Source organism: Corapipo altera, unplaced genomic scaffold (assembly GCF_003945725.1).
Source record: "Corapipo altera isolate COAL_440 unplaced genomic scaffold, ASM394572v1 23, whole genome shotgun sequence".
Classification (NCBI taxonomy): Eukaryota; Metazoa; Chordata; class Aves; order Passeriformes; family Pipridae; genus Corapipo; species Corapipo altera.
In genome coordinates, this window is record NW_020884878.1 from 7,384,502 (window position 1) to 7,408,220 (window position 23,719).

General features: G+C 39.5%; 1 protein-coding gene across 12 annotated transcripts in view; it reads right to left on the reverse strand.

Moving 5' to 3' along the window:
- Positions 1-9,727: 9,727 nt before the first annotated feature.
- Positions 9,728-23,719, reverse strand: part of EML1 (EMAP like 1) — an 81,459-nt gene continuing 67,467 nt past the window's right edge. For all 12 annotated transcript variants that reach the window (XM_027637742.1, XM_027637745.1, XM_027637743.1 and 9 more), the window contains 9 exons: positions 23,029-23,154; positions 22,633-22,764; positions 18,508-18,575; positions 16,881-16,969; positions 16,256-16,353; positions 16,044-16,131; positions 15,769-15,864; positions 11,588-11,718; positions 9,728-11,295 (listed from right to left, as the gene is read on the reverse strand). In XM_027637742.1, the coding sequence (XP_027493543.1) occupies positions 11,170-11,295; positions 11,588-11,718; positions 15,769-15,864; positions 16,044-16,131; positions 16,256-16,353; positions 16,881-16,969; positions 18,508-18,575; positions 22,633-22,764; positions 23,029-23,154 (954 nt within the window). In that variant the 3' untranslated portion in view covers positions 9,728-11,169. The remainder of the gene's footprint in view (positions 11,296-11,587; positions 11,719-15,768; positions 15,865-16,043; positions 16,132-16,255; positions 16,354-16,880; positions 16,970-18,507; positions 18,576-22,632; positions 22,765-23,028; positions 23,155-23,719) is intronic.

The following is a 23,719-nucleotide window of genomic DNA, read 5'->3' on the forward strand; positions in this document are numbered from 1 at the left end:
GCGCCGCCCCAGTGGCAGCGCCGGGCCCCGGGCGCTAGCCGGGCAGCGCGGCGGCGGGCAGCCCCTCCGCCGGCCCGGCCATGTTGCCGGCTCCCGCCCGGCTGCGCTGCCTGTGCCTGTGTGTGTGGGCAGGACAAAGCGCCGCCGCCGCCGCCCGCCCCGCGACGCTCCGCTCCCACGCGCGGCGGGGCCGCACCGCCCCTCCCCGCACCGCCCCTGCCGCGGGTGGGCGGGGGGAGCCCCCCGGCCCCGCCCGGCCCCGCCCGGGGTCCCCCGGCAGCGCAGGTGAGGTGGGAGCGGCCGCGCACCGGGAGCGGCACCGACCGGCGGATCCGGGCTCCTCCGCGCTCCCCTGCCCGTGCCCGTGCCGGGAACCTGGTCCCCGACCTGTTCCCGGCTGGAACGGGGCGGTGCCGCGGTTGCAGAGCTCTCCTCTCTCTGCACAGTGCTGCGGGGGTCCTGTACACCGGCGTTCAGAAACAGTGCCTTCGTGGAAGGGCGCAGGAGCAGGAATGGTGTTTCCAGCCAGTATGGGAGGGCGGCTGTGCTTCCTGCTCCGTCCCCCTTCCCACATGGCCCTGTGAGTGTCCCCCTCACCTATGCGAGGTCTCTCACCCTGCTGTCAAGCCTCGTCCTTTCCCCATACCCACCCGTGGAGCCCTGGGCTGCCTCCCAGTCCTCTGCTTCTTCCATGCAACTCTCCTCCCCACTCCACATCCCAGTCCTGTCCCTGACGCTCTGCTCTTCTCCCAGACATCTGGTCTCCCACCAGCTCCCTTGTCCAGCCTGAACCACAGGGTGATGATCTTCACCAGGTCCAGAGACTGGAGCTTCCCTTGTCCCTATCAATGTCTCTGCCTCTTCCTATGCACCACCCACTAGAAAAAGATTATGTTGAAAGTGGTATTACTTGGATATTCTCAAGGATCTGGCATGGTAAGGGACAAAATTCTGCAGTTGTTTCTCAGGTCTTCGATATGTAGGTCACCACAACTTGACACTTCTCAAATTAAAGGCTCTTCAAACTGTCTTTGAGTCCATCTCCCACAGGTCTCTCCCAGTTCTGCACCACCCACCTGGGACACAAAAAACCCCAACAACCACATAATCCCACAGCAAAGCAGTGGGTTTCCAGGCAGCTGGTGTGTGTGTGTGTGCACATTGTGCTTGGAACAGCAATGGCTTCTGGCCCTCTCCCTCCCTCCATGTGTCTGTGTCCCAGTTAACACTGCTCCAATCACTCCCTGAGACTCACCTCCATCTGCACATGCGGTGAAGGGCAGGGAAGCTGTATCCTCTGTCTCTGTGTGTAGGGGCAGTTTTAGGAAGGTGCGAGCAGTGTGGCTGGGGAAGGTGGGCTGTGGGCAGTGCCAATGGCAGAGCCTATGTGAGGGCTCAGGGGAATATGCCCACGGTGCATGGTATGGAGCAAAGCAGTGGGGGACATTTTTAATAGAAATACTTTACATTTTTATTTGCATTTCTCTGAAAAGTTTATATGCTCACACCAATACAACACTTATTTTTACTGTAGTAGTAACATGTGCCACAAGAATAAATGTTGCAAAGATCAAGACCATAGATTTGATGCCCTACAGAGCTATTTCACTATTGGCTTGTCAAGCCTTGCTGCTGCCCACTGCAGCTCCATAGCAAATAGAATATATAACAATAACAACAACAATAATATGACAGCAACAAAACTCATGGTAGTAATAATGTGTATGCCTTTTATTCAAGGCCATGCTTGTTTCTTGGTAGCTGACGCATAGCTGATAACTGCTGTTTTCAATTATCATTAAGATGTTAAAAAAATAATTAGGGTCAGAGTTACTGAATGGCCAGAAGGAGGGAACCCCCACCTCTTCTGTGCCTTGTAAGCACAGATCTCAGCTTGTGCCTTCCTTGTCCCATAGTAAGTCTGCACCATCCTCTTCCCAAGCCACCAATTAATCTAAGTTCACTTCAGACAGAGAGGGTCCCCTAAAGAAGCTGCTCCCCCTATATCTAAGAGGTCTCCTTATTTGTTTGAACCCAAAACTTAGAGTTCTTTCTTACGAGCAATTACCCTAAATCTCCTAGAAGGCACAATATATATTGTTTATATAAACAAACAACTGTGTCAGACCACAGATCTGACATGCAGTCTCCCCCGAGTGATAGTGGCTTGGAGAAACTCATCCACATAATTTGTGATGGGATTGCTGAAGGAAGCAAACTTATGAAGAAATAATGAGCAAAAATAAAACCTATTTTCTTATTACTATCATCTGACTAATCCTTTAGAGTGTGGGTCACTGACCAGCACATGGAACATATGGGAGACAGCATAAGGCTAGGAGGATGCTTATTAAACTAGAAAGTTTCATGGTAATACTAGAATTTAAGACACGATTAAAATAGCAAATCCATATCTGAGTTCACTGATAATCTGGGTTTTTTTAATGTAATTTCCTTAAGATAGGTTTACACAGGCACAAATCAAACAGGCAAAGAAATTTATGTAAATCATGCTATGGTTGAGATATAAAACTAGAATGTCTTCTGGGTGTGTCAGCTGCACAGCGTAAGGAGGCCCCTGATGTTGCAGACAAAACCATGAGTCTTAAAAAGGAGCTCAAACTGCAGCCACCACATGCCCCAGCACTGACACATCCAGCCCCAGCAGCTGCCCATGAGGAACTGCAAACCACCGGGTAAGGCACGGGGATGATTTATACCACTCACAGCTCTGTACCTGCACTGCCTCCTGAACACAGGTACCATCCCTGGGCAAGCTGCAACATCTCGCTGACCATAAAATTGTGCAGTGTCTACCCTTGCAAAGGGCTGGGGGGCTTAATTGCCCATTAGGTGGTTGAGAAGTGATGCAGAAATGCAGTGAGGTTACTGGTCGATTATACTCCCATTTCATTTATTCTTACAGAAAGAAGCAAGAGAGCAAAGAAGAAGGTATTTTATGCACTGTTACAGATGCCAATCTTGCTGGTCACTAATGGCACAGAAATGAGAGAAAACTGTTAAAAATCTTTCTTGTGAATCAGAATCCCTGAGGCTTCTTCGTCAACATTCAGGGATTGGCCACCAGATCACTGTGTTGACAGAACGAACTGACTGGAACGGGTAACAATTGTTTTGTTGGGATAAATCTTACACTACATTGCAATCAGAACTATATCTTCTAAGAGACTTAAAGATGTTAATTTGTATGGACACATCTGACTGTAGACTTGTCAATTCACCTGCTCTTTGCCCAGAGGGAAATCCTGACCCACTGGGGTCATCTCCACTCTGCTGGCTTCATTGGTCTTCCTGCTCCCCATTGCACCTCTCCCTAATTGAAAACTCTCCTGCACAGCCCAACCAAGACCTGCGCAAGAAAACTGGTCCCTAGAGTTGTGTCTTTCCTGGCTGGGAGCTCCTGCATGGCAAACCCTGATGGATCTGCAATTCTGGATCCTGTTGCAACAACTGCCTTGAGGCCTGCTCTGTTTGTGGCTTCAGAGATTTCATGTTAGGAGGAGGACACCCTCCTTAAACAGGCACACAGCCTGGGGCAACATCCTCTGTAAAATATCCTCCTCTCAGGAGCTCAAGGTCATCCAGTTGTTTTACTCAGAGTGTTAGTGCCATGTCTGGAGCTAAAGGCTGGTGCAGCAAGTCTTGTGGTCATTTCTTTCCACTGAATTTGTCCAGCTCAGAGCTTTCCCTTGGAAATTCTAGAGCTTTCCAGTGGGCTTTTCCACAAAACTACCTCTTTTCAAGGAAAACAAACATCCACAATAGCCTTCCTTTTTGGAAGGCTGTCCCTATGGACAAAGGATTTAGCCTTGTGAAAGTCAACCTTGAGAGGAATTCATTATATCCATTAATTGTACATGTCCAGTAATACATATATGCATTTATTTCTAAAAAAATTGTTTCTCACACAACAACATGACTTGTAATTTTGCCAAAGCTGCAGTTGGGTTTCAGTGGTACAATCTCATGGGCACTTCACTGGGGCAGAGAGCACACGATTACCAAATTCAGGTGCAAAGTGAGATCCAAACATTCTCAAAATTCAGAGAGGTTCATTCCTGGATGTTTGGTTTTTACCCATCCCCATGTGGCTGTGACCTTTGGCACCATTTGGCAAGGGTCTAGGTCCCATCTCAGGTTTGTTGTGACAGCCCAAAAGAGCCGTGGCGAGGCACTGGCAGTGAGGGAGTGCACATCACCCACTGCCCCCAGGGGAGCTGCTGGAACACCCAGAGAAAGCAGCTGCAGCAGGGCTGCAACTGGAGAGCCCCCAAAACCTGGATTTCTTTAGCAATGCTTCATCCAGTCTTGGGGTAAGGAGGAAAGGATGAGGAGAGGGTGGAACAAAGTAGCAGAAGAGTATGGCAGGAGCTAAAAGGAGTAAGAGAATGGAGACTAGAATAAAATGAAGGAATTACAGATGTTTGGGACTTTTTTAATCAAGAAAAGGAGAGAAGAGGAAATAAGATGAAACAGGAAGAATGAGGAAATACTGAAAAAGGGAAAGAAGACAGGGGAAGTAGTATAGGAAAAGGCAAAGAATAAGTAGGAAAAAATGCACTGTTGATATACTCCAATTCTATTTTATTATACTTCCTCAAGTGAAGATGGGAGTTGAGGAGAAGAAGGGTCCTCCAACTGCACTCTCAGGGGAATAGTCAGTGGCTTCTATCGGAAAGGGAGGAGCTCACTGGCACTTTCCCTTTTCCTGTTATGTCTCCAGAGAGCAGGGCTTACAATCACTGGGAAGGCTGAAGGAGGAAGCTCCAGCTCTCAAGGCAGCCAGGAGGAGCTCTGTCTTGCAGGCAGACCCTGAGGACCTGTCATGGTCTTATCTGTTCAAGGCCAAAGGTGATTTTCCCTTAACAAAAACAGCAGAGGTCTCACCCAAAAGTAGTGCTAAGGGTCTAGGCAGAGAGGTAGTGCTGTGCTCCTGAGTCAGAGGCAGTCGGGACACTCCAGGCTGCTACACTGCGTGTGGCCAGATTTTCTGCTGAGCAGGAGCTGTACATACGGGAAATGCCACAGGGCTTTTCACTTTGGCTGAGCCTCCTGTCAGCTCACTCTCCAACTGTTCAAGCTGTAGACAGAGACTCTCAGACAGAGCTCAGCTTCTGCTCTTTTTAGGTGCTGTAAAGGAGGCCAAAACACTTGAACCTCTGGTGTAATAACCTTCCCTGTAGCTATACACTGATGTCAAATCTGATATTATGATGTCAGTAAAAGCTGATGAAAAGGAGAAGCTGGGCAGGAAGGAAGGAACCCTAAAATGTTGACATTTATCTTAATGAGAAACTGAATCTGTAAAGAACAGCCAGAGCAAGTGATTTTGTAGAGAGAGGTTCTCTTCAGGCTGCTTCTAGCAGACGGTTCCCTCATCATCACGTCTCTGCAGTGTGAAGGCAATGGCAAATTACAATAATCTAACATGGCTGCAGAACTCACTCAGCCTTTTTAATTTTTGCTTTCTAACCATAATGACTGAACAGCCTGAAGGAGATTTCTTTAGCCTACAACCTGGAATTTGGAGCAACTGTAGTTTGTGTAGCACTGATAGAATCCACAGAACAGATGAATTTGCTTCCCTCTGGCTACATGTTTATTCTAGGTAATTCCACAGGGCAGATTTTAAAAATGTTCATGTCTTAGAAGCTCATGCTAAAAACCCATTCACTTGCACTGAGACTCAGAAAGCAGGTCACCATTCCCATGGTTATAATTTCAGCACCTCAGACCAGTACCACAGAGGCAGCCTCTAAGGGACAGACATGTCCATTACAAATGAATGGAAATGTCTAAATTCACTTAATTTAGCTTGTAGTCAGCCAAAAGATGGTAAAATCAAACCTGTGCTAAGCTAGGACTGTGAAGCTGGTAGGGAGGAACCACTTTTTATTGGAGGCCAAGCTGTCAAGCTTTCCTAACAACACAGACAGAATGCAAGGTCTAAGAAGTGCCTACAGTGCCTGGTGACACAGTGTAGCAGCTTTGTTGAGAGGAGGCACCTTCTTACACTTCCACATTCAGCAGGATATGGGGGAATCCACAATGCTGTGAACCATCCTGATTGACAAAGGTCCCCCGAGTAGCTTTCAAGGATGAGCCCATCACTATCACTCTGACTCAAGCAGTCTATCAAACTCAGTGCTAGGTGGTAGCTTTGGCTGCACTGCCATCAATACCTCTGTGTAAATCATCACTTAGCCTTCTGCAATTATTTAATGAATTCAGGGGGCAAAGTGTTCCATTAAGAAAAATGAAATTGCCTCAGAAGTGCATGACTAAGGAGAAACATAAATCTCTCCCAGCAAGAGCATGAACCACTAATGTGCTCACTCATCTGGCAGCCAGCAGCCTCCGTTCAGGAGCAGACAGACCTGGGAGTGATTCTGTCCTTCCTCTCAGGAATCCTCATCTCCCATCTTTTGGACAAGGAGATGTCCTGACTTGGGGCATCCCTTCTGCAGGGCAGGCTGCTGCAGCTGGAGCGGCATGGCAGCGATCGGATGGCCCCAGCACGGCTGTGAATCCCAGCCAGTTAAGGAAGAAAAAGATTTGTGTTTAGGCTTTGCATAAGTCTGTTCTTTCCATTTGTAATTAAAGTGACATTTTCCCTGCCATCTGTAAAATTTTTTGAGGATGCAATCGAGTGATCTGTCAACAGCCCAAGTTCCAGGAGGAAACACAGCAAAAAGAGGAAACACAGCCTGCTTCCCTGAGAAGAACCTGAAGAAATGAAAAATGCCAACCCTTGCAAAAAGCAGGCTGTTTGCCCTTGCAAGATCTTGTTACATGAATACTTTTGAAGGGAAATAATATCCTCTAATATTAATTCTTTTGAAGAATTAATCCAAACATTTCACATAGGAAATATGACCTTGAATTAACTAATCCTGTATTAATTACAATACATTTTAACAAAACTGATTTCCTTCATGAGGATTTTTTTTAATAATTGGAAATGGTGTGGGTTTTTTAGTTCACTAGCATTGAAAAAGAACTATTTTCTTTTACATTTATCTCGTTTGCTTTTTTTTTTTTTTGAACACTTTTTTTTTAATATAGTAACTGGTTTTTGTAGACCTCATCTGTTGGAAATTGTTAATACCTCTCAGGTTTCAACAACCTGTCAAAACCAAGCACTATCAGAAATATCTATGTCATAATCATTTTTCGGTAAATAATTCAGATAGTACATAGAGAATTCAGTTGGAAAAGGTTGCAGTTTTAATACCATGCAAATATGCATCCTTTAGGAATAAAATAAATAGTTGGAAACAGGCAAGAGAGGTCAAATAATGAAAAGCCTCTACTAGGAAATGGGCAATGATCCTAAAAACCAGATTGAATGTATGTTTGTTTTATAAGTGTACAGAAGAGGGAAGGAAAAGTATTTTGAAAGCATTTGGGTTTTTTTCCAAATAAATTTAGACTTAAGAGAATAGATATTATCAACTTCTGGAGCTAATCACTTTGAATACCTGAACATGAAGCATTACCTGAATACATATGCTTATCATTTTGGATCCCAAAATCCCATTGCTAAATGTCAAACAACAGAGAAAAAAATCCCTACCCTAAAAATATTTCAAAATCTATGTGATACACATTACAGACTGCCCACAGACAAACAGGGACAATGAAGAAACAATGAGACAGTGCTGATCATCTCAGTGTCAGTGCACTCACACAAGGAGGCAGGAGGGCAGGGAAGGAGCTAAAAGCAGATGCACTCACTGATACTGAAAAAGTGCAAGTCACAGAAGAAATGTGGAACAGACACAGTAAGAAATCAGGAACTCAGCCCCAAAACAATCTGAGAAGGAGTCAGGGCCACTGGTTTTACAAGCACGTAAGGGCAGTAACATGTACCAGTAAGGGCTAAGACGGATGCAGCCGTGGAGGCTGAAGTCACAGAAGAGTAATGCTGGAAATAAAAGGAAGAAAAGCAAGAAATGGGAAAAGAAAGTTGAAAGGGAGTAGCTGAAAGCTTGGTAGACAACAGCAATACATAAAAGACACAAAGAGATGAATCTTTTTTTTTGAACAGCACTGCACCTGCTGCAGCCAGGATCAGAGGAGGGAAGGAGCAGGAGCAGAAGCCCACGTGTCTCTCCAGTCATGGACTTGAGACCAACCTCACACTCCATGGAAGGGTAGGAAAAGAGAGCTTCTGCAGACAGAGTATCTATCAGGTGAAGGAATCAGGCATTGCTGAGAGAATGAAATATGCAAAGTTTAGGCATAACTCTCTTTTCCTTTTTTTTTAATTTATTCTTTTTTCTTTTAAAGTAAAGAAGAACACACTCCTGAGAAAACAAATAAATTCAAGAACTAAAGAACAACGGTGGAAGAGGGGTGAGCTGAAGATTATCTATAACAATGGTAAAATTGTGTAGAGTTTCCTGGATGAAGGAAGGAGAACCACTTTAACAGTCATCAAACAGATATTTGGCTCAAGACGTTACCATCATTTGCCAATTCAGCAAATACATTTATCAGGTTTTCATACAGGAACAAAGACACATTTAACAGCAAAATTTAAAAACAGAGGAGCAGCAGAGGCACAGATGGGATGGGATTGTTGAAAATCCCCTTTGATCAGTAACCCTAGGGATGAACTTGCAGTATTCCCTGTCTATTTCTTGTAAGGGATAACAGTTTAAAATGAAGAAAGGGATCACAAATGCTTTACTACATCCCAAGAGTAGCACCATGGGAGGATGAAAAGAGAATGAGCTAACCCAATTTGCAACTCCTGTTTTCTCTGCTGCAAGTAATGACAAATCACCTACAATTCCGAAAGCAGAAAACCTGAAAGCACCCAATCTGCAAAAGCAAAAAAAAAACCAACCCCCCCCCAAAATACAAACACAAAGTATTGTGGGATAACCAAGCACCCAGAGACAGTGAGAACCTGTCACTAGTGTGTTATGAACTCTTATGACTGGATTAACCTTAGAAAGCGTAAGGATACGTTAGCTTCACGCATTTCAAGAAGAGGGAGACTGACATCACTATCAAAATAAGTTGTTCCAGTGCTCCTCTGTCCATTTATTTTTCTTTTCCATGTTGCTCCTTCTTCAGTATACACTCAGTACAAGCACTCATACAGCTGCATACCTAGACCAGATGAGGAAACTGAGGAAACAGGTTTTCTGTTTGCAGTAGTTGTTGTCTCCCAGCTGGGTTCTCCCTATGGCCACAATAACTCCTGTGCAGCTCCATGGCATGGGAGTAATCAGCTGGGAGTGAAACCTCTGCCTTCAGTGACAGTGCCACGTAACATCAGTGACCCTGGAACTGTGGCCTTCAAAGGTCTTGCCTGAAACAAGTTCCTAACACAGAAACTGCCCGGAGCTCTTGCCATGGGCATAACTCTGCGCAGTGGAACGACACCGCACCAGCTGGGTGCTCGGAAATATGTGATGTGTGCCAGGAGGCAGGACCAAGGCAGTTCGTAGGTGAACACATTTGGCGTGTTTTTCTCAAAGCTGGAGTTTCACTCTCTAGGTGTGCACTGTCATTATGTTCCCAGGGTCATGGTCACACATGAAATTATGTACCCCAAAACCGAGATCTTACTGCCAAGTATTTTCAAATGCAGCTCTAATCGAGAAATCACAAATGTGTGTTGTTGAGTAAAAGCCTGTCCTTCCATAAGTATTTCATGTTTAAACAAAGATACCTTACTCAACAGGAAGAATACATTGAAAATTCACTTTAATACATGTTTATTGGTGTCCTGCACTTTCAGTGTAGGAGGTTGGAGATGTAATAAAAAAGTTTCAAAATTTATTGATTCCATTTCATTTAAATCACTCTAAACAACCAGTGCTTTAGAGTTCAGAGAATTAATGTTTACTGTCCGTTTACAAGCAAAATTTTAATATTACTTTTTTTGAGTTCGCTTAGAACTCCTCTTTTAAAATTCTTCAGATACATTCCTCATAGTAAACAATACATTTTAATCTGTGTCACAATCAACATTGATAAGGCCTTCTTAACCATTTTTATACCACCTCCACTGTTACTTCATTGCAAAACACAATCTTATTTCATACTATAAATACCCATCCATGCACAAAACACAGGGGCCAGAAGTTACACATTAATATTTCATGTAGGCTTCCAAGTCTTCCTTTACCCTCTGCAGGTTTATGGTACACTTAAAAAGATATCTTTAGACTTGGTCTACTTGGTCTTAAAATACAAATATACAATATCCATAAGCATAAAAAAGTAAAGCTAGATGGCCTTACCATTTGTTATGAACTGCTAAAATCTTATACATGTACAATATAGCAACATGCTGATTAATATACATATTAGTTAAATATACCAACCAATAATGGGGATGTGGCCAAGCTTTTTTGTTTTGTTTTCAAAAAGAAATTGTTCATATACAAATAAAAAATTTTTAATTTAAACTCATATGGACTACCTGAACCACACGGACATCTGTAAGCCCTACTGAGATATTCGGGTCAAACTGGGACAAAGCTTGCTGATTCATTTGAAAGGGAAGACAACTCCTCATGGGTAATACCCACGGTGTGCTGTTCCCAAGAGAATGCAAATTTACCAGCATTCACATTTTCAGGTCTAGAACACTAATTTTTGCATCTTACATAGCAGTTTATATTTTTTGTATCTATTCATCAGCCTCCATCAGAAACAGTTCAGTACCTTGACATTGTCATAGATTTTTCTAAATAAGTAGATATACAGTACAAAGTGTAGATAGTGAAACAAATAAGCACATATATACAGTCTTTGAAAGGCATTTTTGTGACCAGTTTAGCAGTGTTTATAGAAAACATTTAAGATAGTCACATTCTGCTGATACCACTGTATTGCAAACTGTCAAGCCACATTTCTTATATTAAACTTGTACTGCATTGTATATTGTACAACAGAGAACAATCATTCTTCAGGTGTGACACAATGAAAAAAAAAAAAATCACTATACTGAGTAAGGTAACCAGCACAGGGCTTAATTTTCCTGAGGTTTGTAAGAATTTTTTAAACAAAAATCACAGTGACCAGGCTAAACTGCAAACATACTGTTAAGTTTTAAATATACAGTTTATACATAAGTTCTGTGCATGGTCGACTCAACTGTGTGTGTTCATGCTGACGTTTCCTTTAAATGACTCGCCACTGCATAATACTTGTATCTTTTCCGCCTGTGGAGATGAGATGGGTGTCTTCACAGAGAAAATCTACATTAGTTACATGACTACTATGTCCACCGTACACATGGCTGGGAGCCTAGAAAACACCACATTAGTGAGAATATAAGCTGTCATCAAAACATCTCGTTATAACATTCATACAACAATGAAACCAAGGCATCACATCATTCTCTTACAGTAGTTTAATATTAAATTAACTTTTAAATTTAATTGCTGTCTCAACCAACCTTAAAAAAATCCCTTAGACATCTGAATATTCCCATTCTTCCTGTTTTGATGTGGTTGGAGGGTTTTTTTTGTACACAGGAAAGCCACATTTTAATGCACTTGTGCAAATTACAAGAGTAAGTTTTTGGGAAATACCTTACCCTAAACTGTGAGCAGGGATATGAGAAGAGATGTACTTTGCCAAAATCATCCCCTGTTGATAGAAGTTTTCTCCCATGTGATCGACAGACAGCGTTGATATCTGTTCCATCTGAACCTTCAGGCCATACACCTGAAACATAGAGGGACTAATTAAAGGGTTTTATAATGGAAATAAAATTGACAGTTTAAGCTTCTGTTGAAATATTAATAAAGGATTACTTGTTTAAAGAAAAGAAAAAAGAAAAAACTATAAAAATAACTGCATCTGAGCCAGGATGTGTACTTCAGTACACCAGCAAAAGTCTAGATCCTAATAGGAAACCAAACACATAAAAAAATACTTTATTTCCTCTAGTCAGCAAAGTGCTTTTTACTCTGAAAAAAAGAATTCTGCTGAAGTACAGTCATGTGCCTGAGCCTGAAAGAATTTTCATACTGTTATGTAGAAAAATAAGTTACTGCTTTTATTTTCCCTTCTGCTTATGTATGACCTAACATACTTTCATCATATTATTGTAGTCTAAAAAACATACACATGTATGATCCAAAGGACTTTCTTCATATTACTAAAAGCCTAAAACCTCTGAAATCAGATGTTATATAGTTTAAATTATTTGTTAACAGATCTCTTGAAAAGAAACTGAACCTACTTTAAAGTTTTTTAATGCTTTTGTTCTATTCTAAGGAATTCTCTTTCCTCACGTTCTCTGCTCCTTGCTGTTCTTGCACAACGTGGTGTTCTAAAATTAAACTGCAGGGTCATCAGCGCAAAGACCAAACCTGTGCACCACATCTTTAAGGCCTCTGAATACTTGCCTGCAATAAACTGTAATTGTACTAAAATCCATCCGGTTACTGAAATGTCAGGTTTTTGTATGCAGTACTGTGGGCTACTTTTTTTTTTTTATGATTTTTGTAATTTAGATTTCATCTAATCCCTACTTAACACAAATGATACCAAACTTTTAGAGACCCTTTCAACAGCACTACGAGGAGGTGATTCCATGTCTTTACAAGGAATTACAAATTGCTGTAAATAAAATACAAAGTACTGATTTGTAGACTGCCCTTAACTCTCCTGATGTGTGTGGAAACACCTCTTTGCTAGTTCAGGGAGAGTAAAAAAGAGGCTCAAAGTAACAGAAAGTGCAAAGAAGAAACAATGATAATTGCTACTCATAGAATTATGAATATGCAGAACAAAGAGACACAGAAAAGCTGTTTTAAATATCTGACAAAAAGAAGGCTCTATGAATATCAAATGCTAGCTGAAAAGATGTAGGAGTCTTCCCAAGAGGTCACTGTGACAAGCTGGAGATAACCCTAAAGGCAGTGGTTAAAGAAACAAGATTGCCATTTTGAAATGGAGAAAGGAGGATAGCAGGGTTTTTCTTCAAAACTTTGTGCTCTTTCAAAATTTATCCCAGTGCCTCACTGCTAGTTTTTATGAATATGCAAACTGAATCCCCCTTGCTGAAAAATTAGTCTTTTTCTTTTCCCCATCCTCTGCAGACATGTAACGAGAATTTCCTTTCTCTCACTTGAGGATTCATGCCATGCCTTTTTTCCTACTCTTCTCTAAAATTCATTCATTACATCTCTTCTCCCAGCACAATATTTAGATGAATAATTATTCTTTCTAGTCAGCACGTTATCTGTTTGTCCAAAGTGCAAAAACCAGAAGCAGCCATTCCAGCGGTGACTGAAGCAGATACTGATAAATGGATGACTGCTTCACATTTTGCATGGCATCCTTTTCATTACACATCCCACTAATGCATCTTCCTTTCCTACAACAGCATAATGCTGTTGACTCATGTTCAGTGTGTATGCAAGAGTAATCTGATCTTTCTGTGCAGATCTACTCTCCTGTCTGCTCTCATCCGTTCTGCATTTGTACAACTGGGTTCTGCCATTCTTGTGTGGAACCTCCTATTTGGTTCTATTGAATTGACTCCTTTTTTCATACCACTCCTCTATTTCTCAAGGCAACTTCCTAATCCTGCAGCTTCATACCACCTACAAACTATACTTGCTGGTTTATGATAGGTTATTAATAAATATATTCAAACAAACATAATATTCCATTTACAGTGTTCTAGCCATTTTTGAACCCAATCAGCTTGATACAGCATCTTAGATTTCTTCTGTTCCTGTCCTTCACCTCAAACACCAATTTTTTTCAAAACTGGGCATGTGCAATGAACACTTGGTTGTGTACCCAGCAACACAGGGTTCTTGAAAGAGTATATAGATCATTAAGTGTTAAGTCTTTGCTCCTTCACATTTGCATTTGTATTACACATTTGTATCACTAAAATATACTCCCTTAAACACACTTCTTTACATGCTTTTGATTTTCAGTTGAATCATCTCTAAACACTTCCAGGCTGACTAATCTGTTCCCATGCTCAAAGACAGGTGTTCAACAGACCAATGTTCATTTTCCCCACCCCCCCCCACATTGGTTATGCTGATCCGTGATTGCTGTGCAGAGTTTGTGATTTTTATGTGGTTCTACTAGAGTGAGAAAATACCCCTAGTTTCAGTCAGCCAGTATCTACTGAAAAATCAATATACTAGAAGCTTCACATCCTGGATGCTGTGATCCTTGCTTCTGTGTCCAGTGGGGAAATCCCAGAAAACATGTGAAGACTGTTCTAACTGGCTGCTATGAGGCCCCAAAGTTCTGAACAGTAAGAGTGACTTCCAATATTAACAGACTGGTTTCCAACTTCCAATTTATGAGCTTCTTCTCTTTATTATTCTAGCCACTAACTTTGCACTTTATCCTTTACATATGGGCTCTGAAGGTAGATATATGACCTGCAGATACCACATTCATGCTTCTCAAGTATTTCAGTACTTTGCCCATTCTCTGTGAGGTCCTGAAAATAAATACTAATGGTCTCAAGATTACATTAACCAGTTATTCTTACAGATACAAGAAGGTTGCTCATCTGTTGCAAGGCATGGGGAAAACCCCTCTCAGGTGTGACCTGCCTCTTTCCTCTGACTCTCTGTGCACCAAAAGCAGCCCTATATTCTATTGGCACTATATTTTACATGAATCCAAATCAAAAAGTGAGGAATACTCACATAAAGTGTTTAATGTCTCAGAGTACCTGAACCTGTGATGCAAAAACATTGTAGCTCTGTAACTATGTGTCAGGTGTACTCAAACCCCAGAAATACGTTAATAGTTCCATAAGGGCCTCTAACCCTTACATGGAAAGTACATCATGCCAATATGCAGCCAATCTTCCAGGATTTCCTTTCACCAAATCTGCATACTGTAGTGACATGTAAGCACTCCTTGTCAGTCAAATGATAGAAAATTTGCATGTGTTTTCCCAGCATACTGCTACTGCCATACCATGTTTAGGTTCTGAAAACATGTCCTTTCTGGCTGCCTTCAAGCACATCACTGCATCTATTCTACTTGAAACATGGGTGTAAATCTTCCTTGCTAACCACTTATACTCTTCTCTGAACTTTTACCATGGCTTCCTATTTTCTCTTGAGGACTCAAGAATTTGAAGCTTCTCGTACTCAGCTTTTGTAACAATCTATCTAGTTCTGCACACATTGTGGAATGAGTACAAAGCTCTAGACTACGCTGGGGAAAGTGGATCCTTCAAAACTGGCAGAAGACAAGTCTGATGAAAAAAAAACTATGCTGATTTTGTTATGTTTTCCTTCTTGAATTCCTTTCACCTGATTTAATTGCTGCAGATTCTATCGAAATACATGATAAATTCTTAATGAGGGAGATTGTCATCCATTTTGTGCTTGCACAGTAACTAAAGCAAATGAAACCATTTCTGATTAAGGGGATTTCACCCAGTAACTGTCTAAACGACAATTCCATAGAACTGGTACTTTAAATTAAAAATGACGAGAAGCTGCTCTTGTGTGACAGAAAGGGCAGTGTGTGATTTCTTCCTTGTCTCCCACTTATGTTGTAATTTAATATTTGTACTTGAAGCTAGCAAGAATATCAAACCAGTGTCTTTCTGGACTGAAATAAGAAGACAGATTGTAATAAAAATGGCATAACAGAAGTTCTCTATTTTTCCCTGAATTATGAATAGTCATGTTTCATAAGCAAAAGTTGGCAATCCGAGTGTTTGTTAATAAGAAGAATGGTAAGAGCTTGTAAGAGGCTTACAATACTTACCAAAAACATGGAATCCTAAAGTACAGGTGTAAGTGGCCCATTCTATATCTCTAGTTGTTTCAACACTCACGACTTGTTTACAAGCAGAGGGGATCCCTACAAAAGAAAAAAACCCCACATGATTTTTCATTCTCAAATTTTATAGATTTTTGATTGCACCAGATGAATTAAAACATATGGTCGATCTTGGCAGTTATACAGTCTCATTTAAATTTTAAATCTGTGTCAGACTGCCTGAACTTCGCACAAAAGGACTAAATATAATTCTTACTCACAGTATAAGATTTCATAGTCTCCTGAATTAGACACAAGATACTGTGAATTAACAGACCAATCCAGATGAGTAATGAAGCTGGAATGACCCTACAAAGAGAAAAAATATTGTATTAGCTGCATCAACAGTATGTCTCAATGCGACAGTATTAATATAGTGCTACAAAACACACTTAAGGTGTTAATACTGAACCATGAGAAAAAGGTTACTTACTGAACATTTGCCAATTCTAGTGTACTTTCTTCCATTTTCACTTACACCATATATATAAATACAGTTGTCATGGGAACCTATTGCCAAGAAGTTTCCATCTATAAACACAAAAGTGAACTGCAATTATTCCCGTAAGAAAGAACTCAGGCTAATTTTTAAAAGTTTGTATGTCACAGAAAGAGGAACTGTTCTTAAAAGCCTTGATACTGAAAAATGAAAAAATGGAATTCTATTTTTTCTTTTTCAGTTGCATCTTGGTGCATCTTTCAAGACTACAAACCAGCAAATTTATGCAGCAAATATCACTGCTAAAAACACATGACACTTCCGAGGCAGCTATCCCATTTAGGGATAACCTGATTGCAACAACCTGAGGAGTTAAATATTTTCTTTTTTTTTTTCCCCACAGAGAAACCATACTGAACATGTCGGGCAGGGAGGGAGGGGAAAGAAAACTGGAGCTTACGACACCGCCCATCCAGTGTTGCCAATGTTTCATGGCATATTAATTTTCAACTTCAGCATGGCAAGTAGGGAAATATTTTAAAACAAACCGGCCCCTAATTTAATTTAATAAAAAAATTCAATGTCTTTATTTTTACCCAGTAAATAAATGCTCTCAAACCTGGTGAGTAACGCATTACAGACAGCTGTTCGTTTCCATCTGTGTGTACAGTGACCAAGTCTTTTGTTTCTGTGTCAAACACAAACCACCTGTTGTAAATACAGAAAGAGGCCAATAAATCATTCCATAAGGAATTTAAATCTACTGTAATCTTGACCAACTTTTCTTCTGTCAAAATAGCATAAGTTTTACACCAAGAAAAGAAAAACAGCAACTGCTACTCAGTTTGGTCTATTTTTACTTTAACACAAGGATAGTTTCCTTCCTATCGTTTTTAACCAAAACAAGAAAATGAGCAAGCATTGACCTGATATCAACCTTCAGATTTTAATGTGTTTTACTATGTGTCATGCATCAGAATAAAGTAAGCATTGCTTATAATGACCCTTTTCTTTTAATGACCCTCTTTTATGCTATGCTGATATTTAAATGGATGCCTATATTAAATCCTAGAGCAAAAGAAAACACAAGCAAGAATCAGGACCATTCTCTTCTGACAGATGAATTAGATTTATTTATTAATTTATTTTAAAGTGAAATTTTAATTACTTTTTTTGTTAATTTAATTAATTTTTAATTTTAAAATTAATTTGTGGAAACATGTAGAAAGGACAAAGATAAAATTTGCATTTCAATACTTGCATCTGATTACTAAAGACAAAGAAAATATTCCTCTCAAAGCTTCTCCTTTTGATTTTCTTTTTTTTGTAAATAAAGTAAATTCAGTAACAAATCCTTTATTTAGGATTGATATACAGTCTGAGATAATCTTGTCTCATAATCTACAAGCTTCCTGTATGTTCTCAGTTAAGTGGAACTGTTTTCAATATCAACAGTCAAGTCTGCCCTCAAGTGACACTACAGGAGAGGAGGAAGTTAGGCAAAGGCACTCCTTCCTATGAAAGACAACCATGGACAAACCCAGCGTCTGCCACTGACCCACTAAATAACCAAGGGCTCAACCTGCCATGTAAAATGGAGATACTAAACTTTGCCTCAATTTTCTCTGTCGTGTTTGCACCTCACAGTGTTCACACAGAACAAGCCTCTCCATATGCATTTTTACACCATGGCTAGTGCAGTGGAACATTCATCGAATTTTTGGTTGCCACTGCATTAAGGATCACGAACCATTTGCTACATTTTCCAGCACACAGAATTTTTCAATGTGATTTCCTCCACGCTGCCTTAAAGGCCTCAGAGAAAACCTCTATCCACACCTGCAAAATTAACTCACAATCTCAGATTCCTGCTTCAGCCTCTCCTTTGCCCTGATGGACATAAAGATTTAACATTTAGGTCACTGGTATGGTGACAGTACCTCCCACACATGATCCTTCTGCCAAGCTAGACTTCCTGCCCTCTCCAAATCTACCTCCTCCCACTGACCTTACATTGTCATCCTCCCAGAGCAGAAAACATCTCTTTGTTCATGCAACACTCAGCAAACACAGGGTTTGTTGGCATTTAAGGCAATATAAATAAATTTCACTCTGGAATTGACTAGAAATCAATAGGGAATGAAGATATGTCACGCAGACATCTGCATAACAAGAACATGAACTCCGACATGAGCAGGAAAAATCAGCGTTAGTTGGTGCCCAGGGTGCAGCTCTGCACATCTTACCTTCCAGTCAGCGTCCCTACTGCAACAACAGATGCTGAAGGATGAAAACCTGAAGACTGTGCTGGATCCTAAAATGTTTCAGAAAGAAGCACACTTTTTTACCAGTCCAAGTTATCAAGTTATAACAAAACCACAGTTCAATTATCTGCCTCAGGAATAATCTCTTGTTGATATTTTGGGGTTGGTTTTTCTCTTTTTTTTCCAATATAAACTTGAGGGGAAAAAAACTATTTTTAACTAATTGAAATATTATCCAATAAACCTTTTTCCCTCTATACAAGACCACTTTTTTCTTTTCTGCACTATCTAAAAATAACTTGGCAAGTGATTTCATAACAATAACATCAGCAACGGCAGCGTCCCAACAAATCACAAACAAGTAAGAGATAAAAATAACTTCTTAAACTAGAGCTGACCTAAGAATTAAGTATCAAAACTGAAGTTTACCTATGGTCTAAAAGGACAAGCAAGCACGTTGTTCAACAAAGGTACGTGGCATTTTGCATGGAGGGGTAAAGCATAACTTCTGTGCACACCAGCACCTTTTTCCAACACCTGCCAAGTTGCAGTTTAGTGGGAGATTAAGGGCAGAAACTGGGTTTCTTATTTTGATTTGCAATTTCAAAACATTTTACTTTGTTTAGTGCATTATTGTGGAGACAGGTAGAATTCCAGTGTTTTTCTTGCAATTTAAACATATGCCTAAAAACCAAGGTAAGTGTTTTCTTTCTAATACTTGTTCAGTTAAGAATGAGCTTCAGAATTCTTCAGATTATAGCAGAAAATACCAAAGTAATTTTAAAATGTAAGCAAAAACCCCCAGTCTAGTGACAAATCTCACAGAAATGCTTACAGGCTTGATTTTCTGTATTTTAAAACAGTATCACATCATAGCTATTTCAGTAAACCTGTTGACATTTTTAGTAATTGGTAATTACTATCCCTAAAGGCTAGGTGTAAAGGATATTCTCATTAATTTTAATCAAGTGACTAATTTAGAAGACTTTACTAGCTCTAAAGAAATTCCAGGGAAATGTTGAGATCCAGGATTCCTAAACGTGTGTTCTAAAACATCACAGTATTCCAGAAAGGATAATTTTCAAATTATATTTTCAAAGTATAATTTCATAGTAAATGCTAAAATATTCTACTGAATAAATCAGAGGTTCGAACAGTGAATTTAATCCGAGCAGTAACTTGTACCCATAGCTACATTAAAAGGCTTTTACACAGATCTCTTGACAAAAATAGGTTAAAGAGAAACTACTTTTTCGAGATAATCTAGATCACTGATCTATGAAACAGTCTGAGACACTTCAAAGAGATAATAAGGAGATTATTGTAAAAACTGACAACAGGAATCATGTCTTAATGAATTGGTGTGTACTTGGAGGGGAAAAGAAACAAACCTATCTCTTGTTTAATACTCCCACTGCTGTTGCCATCAATCTTTTCAAAATAATCAAGGTAAACAAAGCTGTTTCTTAAACGTTTCAATAACGACAGCTTCTTAGAGAGTCTTATACTTGCAAAACTGCAGCTAAATATTAATTGAAGCTCACTGTAAGTCATAATCAGCTAAATTCCTGCTCTGTTTTTCAGAGGAAAATTATGTCCTTTTTGGAGTTAATGGTTGCTTAAGTAACTTTATTTCAGAGGTAGCAGCTCATCTGATTAAGAGATTTGCTCCTGATCCCCATATTGTACTTATCTCCACTAATGATGTTTCACTATCCTCCCACACTTCTAAATGCTCTTGTCTTTACACTGCAAGAGAGTAAAGTGCCAAATTTTGCACTTTTCTTCATGACTATAGGCCCTCCTCAGTATATCCTTCCTGTAATGAGAAACATATTAGAAGTACTAACTTATTCTCTCTGTATTTTTGAAAGCGTATACAAATATACAAAAACACACACCCTTACATTAAGCACAGGATCACATTAGTACCTGCAATTAAATTAAGTGATGATTTTTCCCAACAAAAAAGAAATGTATTAGAAAAGCATAAAAAATTGTACCTATGATTTAACGCTCCACTGCGGGTTACTTATAAATCAGACTTGCACAAAATCGGCTGTGCACCATAATCAAATTAATTTCAAAAAAACCCAACCAAACAACCATCCTGAAGATCAGAAAGGTTTACATAGAAGTTATCAGTTGTATCATTGTTAGTCATTCTGAATTGCATGTGAAGGATTTCTGCAATCCAGTGTGTTCATATTCCACACCGTACAGATACAGTACGCTGCTATTGTTGCATTTCAAAACTAAAAAAGACACAGATTTATCTTTTTTTAGAGAGACTACCAAGACAGATGCAGGAAAATTTGGTTTATAACTTGCTCACTGATTTTTAAAAACATATTTTATTGTTAAAGTTTGTAGCCTAAACGTGCTGCTATTTATTTGATTTATCATCTTGGTGACAGTTCAAGAGATTTGCAAGCACATTCCGATTTTGGTGCATCTCAGGGTTCGATCATTCTCCTGAGGCCCACCTATCTAGAGCATCTCAAAAGACTGAAGGGGAGAGAGCTTATTTTTAAATCCAAATCATATTAACATATCTTAAACTCTAAAATGATTAGGAAATAGGAAAATGCAATCATCTGCTTGCTTCTCAGGCCACATACTTAGCATTATTGATGTCTTTTTTTTTTATTTAAAAGAAATACCTATATTTTCCTTTATTTTAATTTCTGAGACTAGTGGACAATCTATCTTTATAACCGAGACACTGAACTGTGAAAGTACGGTTCCATCTCTGGGGCAGTGGAACTGTTGTTTTCTTCTCTCCAATCAATTTGGAAGTCAAGAAAAATATGGGCCTTAGAACATATGACCTCGGTTACACAGAATAAATGCCAACTTCCACATTCACCAAGCAAGTATGATTTAACAAGAGCATACAACTGGAGAAGGATACTTTGAGGGACAAATTGGCAAAAGCAATTCTGTTAAGAATTCAACCTGATGTAAGAATATACACTTATTGCAGATGTGTTGTATTCAAGAAGTCTGATCAATACTAGCTTTAAGTTAAAGTGTTATGTAGGCCTGAAAACGAAAAGCCTTTTTATAAAAAAATTTGTATAGTTAAGTTTTTCAAAACTTCATGTAAACTGAAAGGGATTATTTACTACATGACAAAGAAAAAACTTTAGTCAGCAACATGAGGATTGTCTCTAAGTTACTAGCTACAGTCTGATTTGCAAACCTGGGTATTTGGTACATATCTACGCCAGGTGCTGTTTTCTTTTCCTTGTAGTAACTTTTGAACTTTTCCACTGTACAGAGGGCAGATAAAAAGATTCAGAAATAACTTGGTTATTATGATCAGTACATGTGCCTCCAAAAAAACATGCTCACACATCTATTAAGAAAATGTAAAGAGAAGAATGTTTGAAAGAAGGAGATAGTGGCATCTCAGAGAGATAAAAGCACTGTCTCTAGAAGATAAGCAAATGCCTTCTTATGGATAAACAATTAGAAGACTGATCAGGTGTCCAAAAAATGTACTCTAAAAATCAGTTCCTGTTGATGTATATAGTAAGCAAGATCACTTGTCACCACAAAGTCATCAGGAGTTTGCAGATGCACAGAGTGCCTAAGTACAGTTCAAAATTGAGCCTCCACTCAGGATTCCTGCAGTACCTAAACGCCAAGTTTCACACCAGAGATAGAAAGGGAAATTCTAAACATTTGTTTATTTGTGAACCAGATGTATAAAAATGCTAATAAATTACAGGAAATAATGATACCCTCAAAACATTCTTTTCCTTCTTTATTCCGACTATCATGCTCAAGATAAGGGTATTAGTATTAATCCTGACAGAATTACTTTTAAATGATAAATATTGCCCAGATTTACATTTGTGGTTCTCTTCCTAGCAAAAAAAAAAATAAATGTCAACAGCACTGTACACTTTTATATGATATAGCACATAGATTCATATAGCCTAGGGTTTTAAATTCTTGTTTTTAAGAGGTTTACATCCAATTTTAAAAAGAAGATAGTTTTAATCAATAATTTCAAGAAAAACTAGAATTACTATACTACATATAAAGAAGAATTACAGAATTTCTATAACAGGAGAGCTGTGTTCAATAAATTTATACCTCTATAATCTTGTCCCAGATAGGATGATGGGTGGTAGCATCCCAGAGAGTAATGTGTTTGTCATGTCCACATGTGAAGAACTGAGGTTTAGAGGAATGGACTGCAAGTCCCCAGAGCTCATCAGTGTGACCCTAGACAAGCAAAAATGCTTCTTGACAAGAAGGACAGACCATCAAAACTAAACATGCTTAAGCACTATTAAAATGACCAAACTATATATGAAAGCATTAAAAAAAAAAGTTAGTTCTAGATAGATACATATTTATAATGTTATTTATTGCCAAAGGCACTGTAATAATAAATCAATAGATGTACATTTATGAAACTTAACTTTAAGCAATATCTTTACTGCTATTACACACCTAGACATGCTCTTGTAAGGCAAAACAGCTTACCTGGGTAATTGGGAAAAAATCTCCTGATAGTGTGCCCTGTAGGACGAAGTTTCTAGTGGTTCCTATTAATACAACGTCCCCTTTTCCCTCTGCTACTGTTCTTATTGGACCAAACTGCTCTGGAATCTGTGGTCATAACAGACAAAAGGACAAGTAAGTCAGACAATCTGTCAAGTGTTGCTAATTTTAAAGACACATGGCCTAGCAAATGTGTTTTAATAAATGTTGCGCAGAGAAGGAATTAAATAGATGAATATGTGTGCCTGATTTGCAAAACTTTAAAACAACTTGCATCAGCTCAGTAACTGTTTTTATAACACTACAAGACATCCTTATCTACAGAACACTCCGTTTGTACAGATAAACCAAGTATTTCAACAAACAGAAAAGGTTCCTTCATGCTGTGTTAACTTAATCCTATTTAATTGCAGCTCTGATATCAAACTAAGCATTTCCACTCAGAGTACTTTCTTGGAATGAATTTTTCTTTAATTGCAGCCTGGGTTCTGTGCAGTCAGTGCACATCTCCAATATACTGTTCAAGGTAAGGCATAAAATAACAAGGAATACCAGAGTATGAACAAATAAGAAAAAAAGAAGGACATCAGAGTTATTAACAGCACAACAAGCACACCTTGTACTGTGTTCAAAAATTAATTACAAAAACTCACATGCCATTCCAGGTGCATAT